At 43.9% G+C, this 14,019-nt stretch overlaps 1 protein-coding gene across 1 annotated transcript in view; it reads right to left on the reverse strand.

The window, feature by feature from the left end:
* LOC311505387 (ryanodine receptor 3) overlaps positions 1 to 14,019 on the reverse strand; it is a gene marked incomplete at its 5' end in the record, with an annotated part of 106,637 nt that overhangs the window by 35,821 nt on the left and 56,797 nt on the right. The window contains 13 exon segments of the mRNA XM_084568935.1: positions 54 to 223; positions 758 to 878; positions 1,754 to 1,862; positions 2,012 to 2,198; positions 2,439 to 2,574; positions 2,686 to 2,789; positions 3,485 to 3,614; positions 4,254 to 4,368; positions 4,480 to 4,753; positions 8,512 to 8,643; positions 9,239 to 9,341; positions 11,506 to 11,706; positions 12,097 to 12,901. Of these exon segments, the coding sequence (XP_084425061.1) occupies positions 54 to 223; positions 758 to 878; positions 1,754 to 1,862; positions 2,012 to 2,198; positions 2,439 to 2,574; positions 2,686 to 2,789; positions 3,485 to 3,614; positions 4,254 to 4,368; positions 4,480 to 4,753; positions 8,512 to 8,643; positions 9,239 to 9,341; positions 11,506 to 11,706; positions 12,097 to 12,901 (2,587 nt within the window).

A 14,019-nucleotide genomic window follows, 5' to 3' on the forward strand; every position in this document is an offset into this window, starting at 1 on the left:
CAGCGGCTGACTATTCATTACGTCTCTCCCATGTTGTTGGCAGCTCTGCCTACCGTGTCCAGAGTAGTAGCTGCCCTCAGGTCAGGGAGGAAGCCCACTTCAAGCAGGTGAAGCAGAAAGCTTTGGTCTTCGATACCATACACCCTGTCCAAAAACAGCACCATGGGGGCCTTGTGGTCCGGACAGAAGGTGGCGGACATGTCTGGCTCTGTCACCGACCCATCTGAGGGAGATTGAGACGAACAAATGAAGGCACAACCTTTTAAACAGCCTGATCTGCATAGGTGTGGTGTAGTGAAACACCAAGAGAACAGTGTACAGTATATAATAGCAAGTCTTTTCCAATTAGGAGAGTCATGTGTATTCTTTAGGCAGCACGCAGCGGTTTTCTGGTGCCGGAGCCCCGGCTCGCCGTCTTCACTCTTGGCCTGCTGACAAAGCTCATGTGGCGGTGCTCACAGCAGCAAATTTAAGGGGCGAGCCTTACCATGCTTATGCAGATCAATCAATAGCGCAAGACAGCTCGCTATAGAAATGATCTGGCTTACTCAGAGTTATGGGAGTGTGCAGTAAAGCGTTGCGCTGATTAAAAAGGCATGAGCAGTGAATTGTAATCAATAACTTTCCGCTTTGAATCGAATGTGCTGAGTTTCGTAACAACTGGACCTACACGTGCGCTAGACATCCCGCTGTAGCGTGCAAATGTTCTCTGATGGAGGTGTAAATGCGTCACTAGAGCACGCATCCTGACTCGTACCTTTGTTGATGATGGGTATTTTGAGTGGTATGCTGATAATTCCCACAAGGTCCTCAGTGGGCACGAGGGAGCGCAGGATGGCTCGGATACGGAGAGCTTCACCTTTCCCCTTGTTGATTAGCTGAAAAGAGGAAAAGTAGAAGAATTAAGGGGGAACTACTGTTATTTACACCCTGGACCTTATTTCTGGCATAAAATACGATTGTTTACTCACCCATATAACTTTTGTGTAATTTGTAGTCGTTTGGGAGATATTTAGATCTGCGTATATCCATATAGTGGGAGTGACTGGGGCACCGAAACGCAGCCTCTAAATAACGCATTATCTGCCGTGAAACTCGTTCATTTCACAAATATTTGTACGCTAGTGCTATTCCCCGTTGAGTCCTGAGTTGACCTACAGATGTCTTCTGACCTGGATGATGTCATTTCTGAGTGCCGTGACGGTCGGCTTGTTTACCTGTAATTTGCTACTGCTTTGGTTCGGCCTGTTTACCTGTAATTTGCTACTGCTATGGTTCGTCCACAACCTCAGAATCAGAAAAATATTCAGCCATGTTGCAAAAAATCAGCGGCAAACAGGTAAACGGGTGCGTGCAGCGCTCAGAGATGACATCATCCAGGTCAGAACACATCATCCGTGGTCTGTAGGTCAATCTACAGACCCCGGATGATGATAACAGCTAACTCCGGACTCAATGGGGAATAGCACTAGCGTACGATAACAAAATATTAGTGAAATTAACGAGTTTCGCAACAGATAATGCGTTATTTAGAGGCTGCGTTTCGGTGCCCCAGTCACTCCAACTATATGGATATACGCAGATCGAAATATCTCCCAAACGACTACAAATTACACAAAGGTTATATGGGTGAGTAAAAGATCGTATTTTATGCCAGAAATAAGGTCCAGGTTGTGAAAAACAGTAGTTCCCCTTTAAAGAAACAAAGAGAAGATTTCAAGAAAAAAATAAATAAATCACAGCCATAACATACATGCATCTCAGGGGCGCAACGTCCCAACAGGTCAATGAGCGCAGAGTAGAATGACATGATGGCATTGCCCATGTGGACCACCTCCTCCTCGTCATCACCGTCGGCAGACCTGACAGGGGAAAGAGTGAAGAGATGAGGTACAATAAGGAGGGGGAACATCTTTTAAAAGGCATTAGAGCAAACATGCAGGTCAAGGGGGATAAGCAGCTAAGTCCTCAGCATTGATTCTATGGGATTTGCTTGATTTTCACGGCTTACACATCAGAGCTGAATCCCTGGACAGAGCCCGGCAGGTCCAAGGCAGGCGTCTCAGAGATCTTAATGGCTTCCTTCATGGCAGCCAGCAGGCCGTTCCCGCCCTCTCCCCTCAGGGCAGGTCCGAAACACTCTGGACGACGGATAAGCAGTTTGACGACGACGCTGGAGTTCTCCTCCACACTCTCTCCTGGAACCCAAAAATTAAATGTGTACACACGCACGGAAATACATAAATAATGTCAGCAATAAAACACAGCTCATACATACAGTATATCCACTATTTCTCCTATTAGACTCCCGATTGTCTGCCCAAAGGTACTGATTGAAGTTCTTACAAACCATTCCTGGCTTTCGAGGCACATTAAGATAAAAATACAGAAAAAAGAATAACGAAAAAGAGATAGTGAGAAAGTAACTGCATCCATACCATTGACAAAGACAGCAAACCGCAAGAAAGAGAGGTAACGCTCTCCCTCGATGGGGTTCCAGCCGATGTCTGGATAACCTTTAGCCAGAAGCATCGGACAACTCTGGAGACCACAGCCAGCCAGGTAGGTAACCACCTACACAAACATTACATAAATAAAACCACATGTAGCCCCAAACAAACGCGGGTTTACTTCTTAATAAACAGTTGTGAAGCAAGCATAAACCTGCAACAAAATAAATCGTACCTTGTCCAGATCAGGTTCTTCCAGTGCCAGGGCCAGGCCATTGTTGTCCATCACTGAGGAAGCAGCCACATCTAGAGGAGTGGAGCCCCTCATAGCCGGCGAAGCTGCAACGCAAAGCACATACAGAGACACTTATAGCCACTTCTATAGTTTAGACAGCTACCCTGTGATAGTGTGCACATTTCAACAAGTTGATGAAAAAACAGCAGGGGGTGGTATTTCCTCTTTTTAAAATGTCACCAGCTGCTAATACCTGATTTATAATGGTGTCAGGGTTCCTATGAAATTTCACTGGACACGTCATATTAGGTTGCACACGGTTTATCAGTTCATCAGGTACTGTGTATAAAATCACTGTGGTTATAGCTTGTACGGTTTCATTTAACTTTTTATTCTTAGACTTTATTTTGTTTATACGGCTACATATCTGGCTGTCACCCGTTATATGAGCAATATATCAATTTGCGTATGTTTCCATGAGTGGGTGCAGATATGTGCATTCTGGGGACACATTCTCTCACACACAAGTGCTCTAAGGAGTGAAGCTAATACAGGTGAGCTCAAAGGTGCAGAACAAGACCACTGAACACCGAAGGGTGATTACAAGCCATCTATATTAAGGAGAATTCTGTCATTATTTTGTAATTCATGTTTCCATTCATTCATCCTGGAGCTGGTTTCACATGTATGATATCTTAGTCCTATACTTTTGTAGATTTTGACTACCTAAATACAACATTCACGCACCGACACACACATAATATCGAAACAAGATTATAAAAAACAGAGCTGTACCCACCTAGGCCCACACTACTATTCTCCAGCAGGTAGCTGAGGTGGTCGAACATGGCTTTCTGGTTCTGGCGGCTGATCCGACAGAAGTAGCACAAGAAGCGGCAACAGCTGGCCACCATCTTGGGGAAGGCAATTTCCTGTGGGATGGCACATGCAGACTAAGTAGGGTCAAATATCTTAATATTTTAATAAAAACTTAGACACCATGTTTCAGACTTGAAATATTTCTCAAGCTGCAGTCTTCTGTTATTATGAACAGTGGACTGAAATTTTCCCAGCAGAACACTGAATTGTCACAAGATGGTCAATGTTATTTACTTCTCCTGTCAGTGGTCATAATATTATGCCTGATCGGTGGTATAATAGACATTCTTCATGTCTAGGTACTGCTGACAAACTGTCACTCAAAAAGCAGTAATTTGATAATAAGTGGTTTTGGAGAGTTTGTTGTTTTACTGTACTGACTTCCCTCAGGCTTGATATTGTAAATTCACCCGCATGTCTTCTAATTAATGTGTAAAAAGGTCTGACATCTTCATACTCTGCCGGCCAGTCAGCCGCATTCTGCCCTTTCTGGCCCTCTAGACTCTGCCTTTGTCAGGACCACATCTTCATTAATCCTCACTCCTCCTAGCGAGCACATTTCAAACAGCAGACTTCTAGACTGAAACGGTAAAATCTCTCCGTTAGTGAGGTGGTGCTGTGAACTCTGTGAGTGCCTCCTTAACAGCTGGACGAAGTGGAGATGAATACTGAGGAGGAAGTTAATAAACCTGGGACTTGTCTCCTCCGAGCACATTGACCATGACTTCCATGACCGTCTCGTGCATGCCCAGTATTCTCATTAGGTTCGGGTGCTGGTAGAAAACCTTGTTGTTCATGATGTCACTGAAGAGTATAAAAACAAAAAGAAAGATTTCAGATTTCCAGAGCCTATGTATCTTCTGGCCTTAAAAGGAAGATAGTGGAGAATCACAGGCCACAAATCTAGCAACCTACCCCAGTCCATCAATCATGAGCTTCTCCTCCTCCTTCCCCATACGAACAGACAGCAGAGATCTGATCTGACCGAGGGAGGCCAGGAGGTTGATGGTGTCCTGGACCGAGACAGCGCTGATGGTGTACGTCTTCCTCATGGCCCGGAGCAGCTCCCCGATGCTGTCATACTGTCTCCTCAGCAGGCTGAACATCTTGCGAACAAGCTCCGGGTCCTGGATGTGACACTCCTGGGCCCAGCTCACCATGGTCTGAGAGATGAGCTCTTTCAGATTGGCTGGAAAGAAAGATGAGTAAAGACGAGTTTCCTTTTATTAAAGGGTAAACAGTTAAACTTGACATAATGTGTTCATGCAACTTTGTCAATGTCTTTGAACTAATTTTTTAAAAAAGTGAAATAACTTTGGACATTATATATTAAGTAATAGAAGTCAATGCTTGAACATTAATAAATGTAAGTACATTTCTTCAGTGAAGGGGCCTTCAAGGGTCAGTGAATAGAGATATCCTTGTTTAATGTGATTAAATTCTCTGTGGATTCATCATCATATAACAAACAAGCATTTCATTTTTAATATTTTAATATGTAAATATTGAGTAGTGCAGCTTTAACCCTGCCTGCTGTAGGTAATATTATCTTATGCAACCTCCTACACAAAACTGTTTTCAGAAACCATCAAAAGTACATTGCAACCACAAATGTACAATTCGGGTTATAATACACAAAATATACTTTAGCTGTGTGGTAACAGAATTATTAGTTTTTAAGAGGAAAACTGGTTAAAACCATTCAGGATTTATTCATAATAAACAATAACAGGAGAGCTGCCTTTCAGATGGCAGAGGCCTGGTTTGGCAGTGAAGTGCTCGCTGTATTGTCTACTTACACTTACTGGAAATCACTTTTTAAAGGAAAAATATACCGTTACCTTCCTTTCATTAACTGAGCTCACACCAAGAGACTTGAAAAGAGAGAGAGCTGGCTCAGTGATGCACATAAGACCCTGAATACAAAACAACAAAAAAACAGACAGACAGACTGCTGCTTTACAGTCTTTCACTTGGGTTCATTTAGCGAGAAGAGCTGCACGTGTGCGTTGGCCGCATGTCTACGGGGCCCCGCTTTTAAAAGCAGAAGTAATCAGGGGTCCCTTTCAAAAAATATTCTGTTCCATGCAAAAGAAAACACCGTTTGGATTCTTATTCATGGAAAGACAGAAACAAAGCCTGATTATGTAAAGTATAAGCAAGCGAACAAGGTAAGATATTACTGGTTCTTTCTTTTGTGGTTTAAAGGAGATATTTGTTTGAGCAGCTCGTATGTGGGTTACCCTTAAGGCTTCATTAAAAGTGGCTCAATAGGGTGTGGGGGTGGGGGTGTATGTTGGTTCTTGCTGTATGTATACACAAAGGAGACAGAGAGGCATCAATTAAACAATTCCGAACCATAAAAGATGGGGGTCTTTTACACCCAATTGATTTCCTTAAAAGTATTGCAATTAGAGGATTGCTTTTTTAAGGCCCTTGCGTCTGTTTGGTTGATTGGATCTGTTGGTTTTCCAAAGACTATCTGACACCCGGCTGTCAATCTATGCAAGGGTGTGTTTCCGTATTTGGTTGCGATGGAGCCGGCAGAATGTCGGCGGTAACAGATCCTGATGCCCAGAGGTACGCGGGTGTCAGGGGACGGGCAGGTGAACCGGCTCGCTGCAAAATGAGAAGTGACATTTCTTCCTCTGAGCCAACATGCTTCACAACACCTGACTCTCACTCTGTCACACCATCAAACACGCTCGCTCATTCCATATCCATCTGTTCCGCCGCTGAATACACCCTTCCGGCACTTTCCCCTCACTACACCTCAAACAAACAAATCCTGGCCGGTCTAGAGTTACACTGACGGAAGCCAACATCACTTATGGAGTTCACACACGGCACCCGTGCTCTCTGTTTTACACACACACGCACATTTCTTAAGGCAAGTCGTCATGTCTGAGCATTAAATGCGTCTGCTGGATAAACCATTCATCAGAGGAGGAAAACGACTTCTTGGGCTCCTCTTACTTCATCCGTATGAAATAACGGCCGAGGCAACGGCGCCGTCTGTGTCTTCAAGGTCTCTAGTAGGAAGAGAAGTTATAGTTGGAGTCACAGCACAGAATTTATTAGATTATTTCTTCTTCACTCATCATCCTACTGCCTCCACATCCCCCTATTTTTTAAAGAAATACCAACAAATGTCATATAACCAGACTGAACTAACTCAATAAACATTGGACGGATTGTCATGAAATTGGGTACAGATATTTAGGGGTCCTAAAGGATGAACCTTAATTAGTCTAACAATACACCTCAGGGTCACCAGCAGCTCATTTCACATCTCATTTAATTACTGTAATACTGTAACATGTATCAAAACCATAGTGCCCAAAAACTCCACATGGCACCATCATGATTTGAATAATACTTTGGCTCACGATGAAATATCTGCATCATCCTCAGCTTCACTCTGCGTACAGCGCTAATTAGCACAGGTTAGCATGCTAACGCGCTTAAAACGGCAAATGCCCGCTACGAATCTAGCATAGCCACAGCGCCGAGACGTCAGCAGCGGCAGATGTGACGCTCCTGCGCCGAGGCTGCCACTGAAAACTAGTCGTCTCATCCATCAGCCTTCACAGAGACCACCACCAGCATGACCCGAAGCATTAGCGCGAGGGGTGTGAGGGGAAAATACAGACTCCTTTATTTTCACCCTGCCTCTCTCCTTGCAGGCCTCATACGCTGGCCTGTCAGGGTCGCACCAAATCCCTGTGGACAGATTGCCTTTCAGAGTCTGCTGTCAGCGCCACACATTTCAGTCCAAACGTACCCGAGTGCAATTTGGCCACTTCTTGTGGCAATACGTCCAACAGGTCGTCAGAATGTTCTCAGGAGTATTAAAAAGCCGTATTTCACATCAGATAAGTCTCCATCTAGACAGATACATGTGTCTTGCTTTGCTGCCAGAGCAAAATCATTAGGGACGGTTGTATATAAGACAAGAACTGCTGCCATAAATGAAGACGTATGCCAATAAATAAGTTCACTATATCCAACTGTGAGCAGCAATTATAATAACACACTTGCTATCACACTGAAGGCCAACAAGACAAGGTAGCTGGTATTTTTCACCAAATAAGTAATAATTTGCAATCAGTCACTTGATTGGCGGTCCCTTAACCACAGAGGTACTTGAGACAGAAAATTAGATAGAAGTGAACTGCATTTATACCGCTGTGGTACCTCAGTGATTGAGAACTGTGATTGAAACGGTTTTTGTGACTGTGTACCGTGTTACTGCGTGTGCTCATCCTTGCGTAGTTTCTCCCGTGCGAGCGTGTACGTGTCTACGGGTTTAATCAGGTGAAGGATTCGGCTTTATCGCAAATGTTGTTTTTTTTTTTTTTTCCTCCTCTCCCGTCTCCGTGGAGCGGCTGACAGAGGATGCTCTTCACTCCGGAGGCTCTCATCCACCGGGCTCCGTATTACCATAATGAAATTGAAAAGAAATTGAAATGGAAATGACTGCTACCCGGTGACACAGTCCACATGACACCGGCAGACAAATAGAGGCAAGGCTGAGGGTGCTAGAGCTGCAATACAGGAGCGCCTCCCGTTAATTTCCTCCCCCTCCTCGTCCTCCCCCTCTGAGCCGGGAACAGAGACGGAGAGCTCATACAAAAAGAGGTGAACGAGCGCATGAAGGAGCAGAGTGTAGCGGACGACATGTGAGTTCAGCGCTTGTGCCTTTAAAGGGAAAGCGATGGCAACCAAACCTGTGGGGTAAAAACTAAATGTGCCATTTCTAAAGACGCACCAGCATGTTGGTGTTTCTTTATGTTGCTATGGTTACAGTGCAATAATTGGTTTAATGCTTTCTGACTAGAAAACTAGCTCAGTTTTTAATCCACATTATCGGGCCAATCAGATATTAGTGTTCTGCTACAGTATCAGTATTGCCACAACAAAAAAAAAAAGCAGTGACTTTCTCACATGGTGCAGCTTGCTCCTTCTCCGTGGGCTCTTCCGCTTTGTGAGACTGGCCTTTGATCTTGTTCACCAGCATTAGGAGGCGACCTTTAATGGATGTACTTTGCTCGTCTTCGTCCTCCTCCATGGGGATTCCTGCACAGCACAAACAGACAAAACACTGTATCCACAGAGCGTTTCATGCGTCAAGCCTCTGACGTGTACGATGCATTTGATTTTTTACTGCATCCATCTCCCCGTTTCTCCCCAAAATTATATTTTATTGTTCTCCGCGTGGAGCGTGGCCATGACAGGCTGGCGCTATGCGGCACGGCTTCGGCTGCCATCAGATCAGCGGTTCCACGGCGGGTTGGGCAATTCAATTATTTAGCAAAAACAGCGAGGTGTCAGAGCAATCGTACAGCCGCCAAACTCTGAATCCACCGCCGAGAGACAAAGAGGAACGCGGAGAAGAGAAAAGCAGACATTCTGCTGACACAAAATAGCAGGAGATATCAATGGATGCTTTCTGAGTTTTCGACATCTATCATTCTTGTCACCGCCGTAAAATGTCCGTTGTAAATCCTAAAACCATCTTCTGTAACCGCCTGTCCTGTGAAGGGTCACAGGGAAATCTTAAAACCAGTCACGGCAATATAAGATTATTGCATAGTGATAAAATACACAACAATGTGTTGTTTGTAATGGCAATAATGCAGCTCGTAAAGTTTTTGTTTGGTCTGCATCTCACCGCAGTGGAGCTGGAGCTGGTTGTGGAAATCGTAGAGTTCCTCCTGGATGTCTGTAGGACACGGACAGTCCTCGCCCATACTGAAGGTCAGCAGCATGTTGATCTGAAATACAAAAAAATGTCAAATCAGACGCATGTATAAAGTAAAAACCATAAATCTATTAATAAACTCCCCCTTTTCTTTAATTAAATGTGACCCCTGACCTCCCTCCTTTGGTTTCAAAAGCAATCTGAACATGGTGTAATCTCTTTGTAGGATTCAGATAGAGGGAGAAAAAACAGCCTAAGTGGCTAATTCTCCCTCTACACTCACAGGCCGAAGGACACAGTGACAAGTCATTAAAGAAGCTGTGAAGTGCTGAACTCTGTCTCCAGCTGTGACCTCAAAGGGATGCGCTGTATGTGTGTGTGTGCTTGCGCAGCTGAGTGTGACCTCTCTGCGGAGCAACAGCATCACAGACCAAGAGGGAGGAATTTGCCTGGAAGCTTTGCTCAACACGCACTCTCTTCTCATACACACACAAAGAGGAGAGCTTTCCAGAGCTGCTCAGAGCCTCTCTGGGCCACAAAGGCAAAATGTTACAAAAGCCCAAAATGGAATCTAAGAGTCCGGAAGGAAATTGTCGATGTTTGTGGACGAATGCACATGTTTATTACGCAGTTACATGCGTCATTTGAAGCAGCGAGACTGCGGCTTTGCTTTGGCGACCGCTTTGCACCTTTGCGTCACATGAGCCATGAGTCACTGTGATCAGCAGACGTTAGTTTTCAGAATGGCATGAACAGAGGTGCAAAATGTTAAAACGCTACGTAGACGAAAAGTGGCGTGACATGCCCTCTAGTACACAGGTGTAGAAATCTGCAGTTTTTCAATGAAAATAACTGCCATCCCTAATTTACCCACTTGTTTGGTAAGAGAAGTGGACACAACACAACACTGAGAACTAGAACTAAACAGCAAACAGCAATGTGTCCAAATCGCACTTGTTTTTTCTTAAGAAATTAAATTTTTTTCTTTTTGAAGGAAAGTTTATTAAATGTAAACATTCTCCTCATTTACTTGTTCATCTATGTGGCCCCCAAACTAAAATGAGTTTGACACCCCTGCTCTAGTATCTAGTAGCAGTATTGTAGTGGTAATAAGCTGCATTATATCCCATCATAGAATTTTTTGCCACGGTAAGCCTTCATGTGCACCAAACCAACAACATTATATGTCACATATATGAAGTAATATGAATACTGAGTGAAATAATATGAGGTTGTTTTCAATTAAAAGAAAATGGTTTATGTTTCTGAGCAGATACAGATAGCCAAAAGGGATATTCCATTAAAATGAAAGGCCATGCACACCCACACAACTCATATCATATTATTATTAGTATTTTCTATTTATTTTTTTTCTTTGACTGACATTTTTCTCTGTTTCCAGTTAGCTGCATTGCAGCTGCCAGGGTGGGACAAATTCTGCTCTCATCATTGATATGGATTGTCCCATTTGGCTACCCTGGCTCGGATAAATGCTAATCCAAGGAATCAATCAATAATAAATGCACAATTTCTTTTGAGTTCGGGACAAGTTTGCATAAATTTGGTGCAGAAAATTACACAATACACTGCTGATTTATTTCGTTGGTGTCCCAGGAGGGACAAGGAAAGAGAAAAGTACAGCCAAAAACAAAAAACAATTGTACTTCTGTGAAGGTGTGCCTCAAAAAGAAGGATGGATGCGTCAGTTATTTTGCATCAAATCAGGAAGTTACACTTGTGTATTTTAAGAACACATTCATTAATAGTGTTTACTGGCTCACTCATATAAAGACGTCATTTACTGTTTTGATTGGCTGTAAGCAAAAAGGGCATTTTTTCTTATAAGCTTGCTCTGACGTCCTGATGGAAACCTGAAGACTCCTAAATTCTTCCAGGAGGTCCACAGAGCCCAAGGTTGTCTCGTTTTGACCTTTCCAGTTTTGCAGCCGTTACTGACTGAATTCTGGGATGTGTTTTTCAGGGCTTGGCATTAGGCATGGTTTTTGCATACGTGAGAGACATTTGGAAATAATACTTCAAAGTTACACTCGTCATTAAGCATACCCTAAGCAGGCCGAGTGAATTTATTAGCAGCCAACTGCAGAAATAAATTGACCAAATTATTTTTTTATGAAAAAGATATTTCTCTTCATGCCCCCATTGTAGAAAATATGGTTTACTGTAAAAGTTTGTTCTTGTTTAAATGTGGTGAATATAGTACCAAAAAAAAAAAACACCTGCTCTTGTGGAGGTGATCTGAACTCTTTGGTCTTCTTCGCCGTCACTGCAGCAGACATGTTGAGGGCCAGCATCAGCTCGTTGTAGCGGAACTTCTGGTTGTACTGCAGCTTGGAGACGAAGCTGTCGGAGAAGGACACGATGGCCTCGATGCGGTGCTTCAGCTCGCAGTCGCAGAAGTAGTGAAGCAGCTCGCACATCTGGAGAGCAGACGAGGGGAGGAGAGAGACATTTGCACAAACACGGGCCCTGTTGCGTCACCGCCGCGTGCCTCGACGCAGCTGTCGCGAGCGGGAAAAGCACGCAAACACCTTATGGCTTCACTTATTAAGAGAGACATTTTTACCCAAGGGATCATTTGTTCAATTCGAGACAGAGCCATTTCATGTTTGACTGATCTCTGAATGGGCCTATTACGGCATAACAGTTATGGAGCATGTGATTGAGAGCTCAGCTGTTAGTCTTTAGCAGTGAATTGGTTCGTAGATGAAGACCTCATTGATTTTACATATTTAGGTGATTTATCTTCTGTGTTTTACATTAATGTTTAATGCTAAGATGGTAAATCTGCTGTGTGTTTTCATTATTACCTGTCGTTTGACAGGCTCTGGCAGCCTCTTCTCCAGGAGTCCTTTGATTGGTTGTTTAGCATCCTTGGCTGCCTCCTCTTCTCCAGCTTCCACGGCCTTGTCCTCCGTCCCTGTTAGTCCTTCTTTGTCCATGACCCCTGTGGTTCCCTGCTCTTGAGTCTCTCTGAACACATTCGGATCAATGAGCAGTAAAATCTTATGAACATCCTCACTAACTAAAACACCCATGGTCAGCAAGGTGCTAATGAGCTTCAAGATCGGCACAAACTGGTACTCCACGCCTCCACCCACAGGATCTCGGATGTGGTGCCCACCGCCTTGAACGGCCTCCGTCAACATTAAAATCGCTTTCTCCTTCAGTGAATCCAAGGGGATCTGGGGACTATACAGGTGGTCCCGTTTGGTGTTGATGAAACAGGGCGGAGCAAAGTTGAGGCGCGGCTTTAGGGAGGTGCTGAGCCCCACACCTGGCGGGAGGTGCCTTTTAGAAGCATCCGAGAAGAGGCGGATGGAGCGCGTCTCGGCTGTGACCGGGATGATGAACTCGTCCTTCATCATGAGCCGTGCCTCCTTGGCCGTCTCAAGGTGGATGCTGATCAGGACGTTGTAGAAGCCCTCGCGCAGCATGCCGGACAGGTACTGGTTGTCGATGGTGTACAAGAGCTGCGACTGGTCCAGGTGGCTGCAGAGGGCATGGGCCACACGGGTGTTTCCCAGAGCGCAGAGGGCACAGTAGAGCTTCAGGGTGTGGTAGTGGAACTTTCTCATGTCCTCCTGCTCTGACAGCTCCATGATGTCAACACACCTGCCAAACACATGGTAAGTTTTAGTCAAGAGGCCAGACCATTATCTGAAGCACAGGTTAGTAAAATAAGCACGATAGACACTTGAGTTTTTCAATTTGTGCTGCTTAAAACTACGTTTCAGAAGGAAATATTGTACTTTCTAATCCACTGCATATGCTGGCAGCTTTAGTTACTAATTACATTTACACAGTGGATAATCTAACAAGCTTTAAAACAGAACACATTGTTAACGATTAAACAAGTGGTTTCCGGCGTTTTTAGCCTCTGATGTTGTAACGTTTGAGATATCAATGAATTATGAACAGCTTTATGAAATAATGAGTTTTTTTTCTAACATGGTTTCTTTTTAATAAATGTTCTAATGACCAAATACCGATCAGGCATAACATTATGACCACCTAATATTGTGTAGGTCTCCCTTGTGCCTCCAAAACAGTTGTTTACTGTGGACATGGGCCTTCTGAGGGTGTCCTGTGGTGTCTGGCAACAGAGTGTTGTTAGTGGGGGCCTCTGTGGATCAGACTTTTTCCAGTGCATCCCACAGATACTTGATCAGTTTAGGATCTAATAAATTTGGAGACCATGTATACAAGGGGTGCATGAAGGAGTGTCATTGCTGTGGGGTGGGGGTGCCTGGTCTGGTCTAGGTGGGTGGTACATGTCTAAGAAACATCCACATGAATACCAGGTCCAAACGTTGCCCAGCAGAACATTGTATTCTCAGAAGACGGTCAATGTTATTTATGCCTAATGCCAGTGGTTTTAATGTTGTGGCTGATAAGTATATGTAAACAAAGAATAAAAAGAATAAAACATGTCACTTCTTTTCTATCATTACTCATTTCCCACCTCCTCAGATTTATCTCCTCTTCCCGTAAATACTGTATAAGTTATTACACCAATTCTTCAGTATGTCAAATACAACAGGACCGAACCAGCAGTTTTACTTTAATACATAAAGTACATTCGGCTTCTAATACTCACTGGATTTGTCATGCAGTTGTAATGGAGTATTTTTAAATTACTGTATTTGTATTTTGCATAGGATTTCATTACTCCTTTCCCGACTGTGCATGACTTTGCATTACATTCACTCTGGTATCTTGTTTGTGATTAG

This window comes from Chelon labrosus, assembly GCF_963514085.1.
Source record: "Chelon labrosus genome assembly, chromosome: 20".
Taxonomy (NCBI): Eukaryota; Metazoa; Chordata; class Actinopteri; order Mugiliformes; family Mugilidae; genus Chelon; species Chelon labrosus.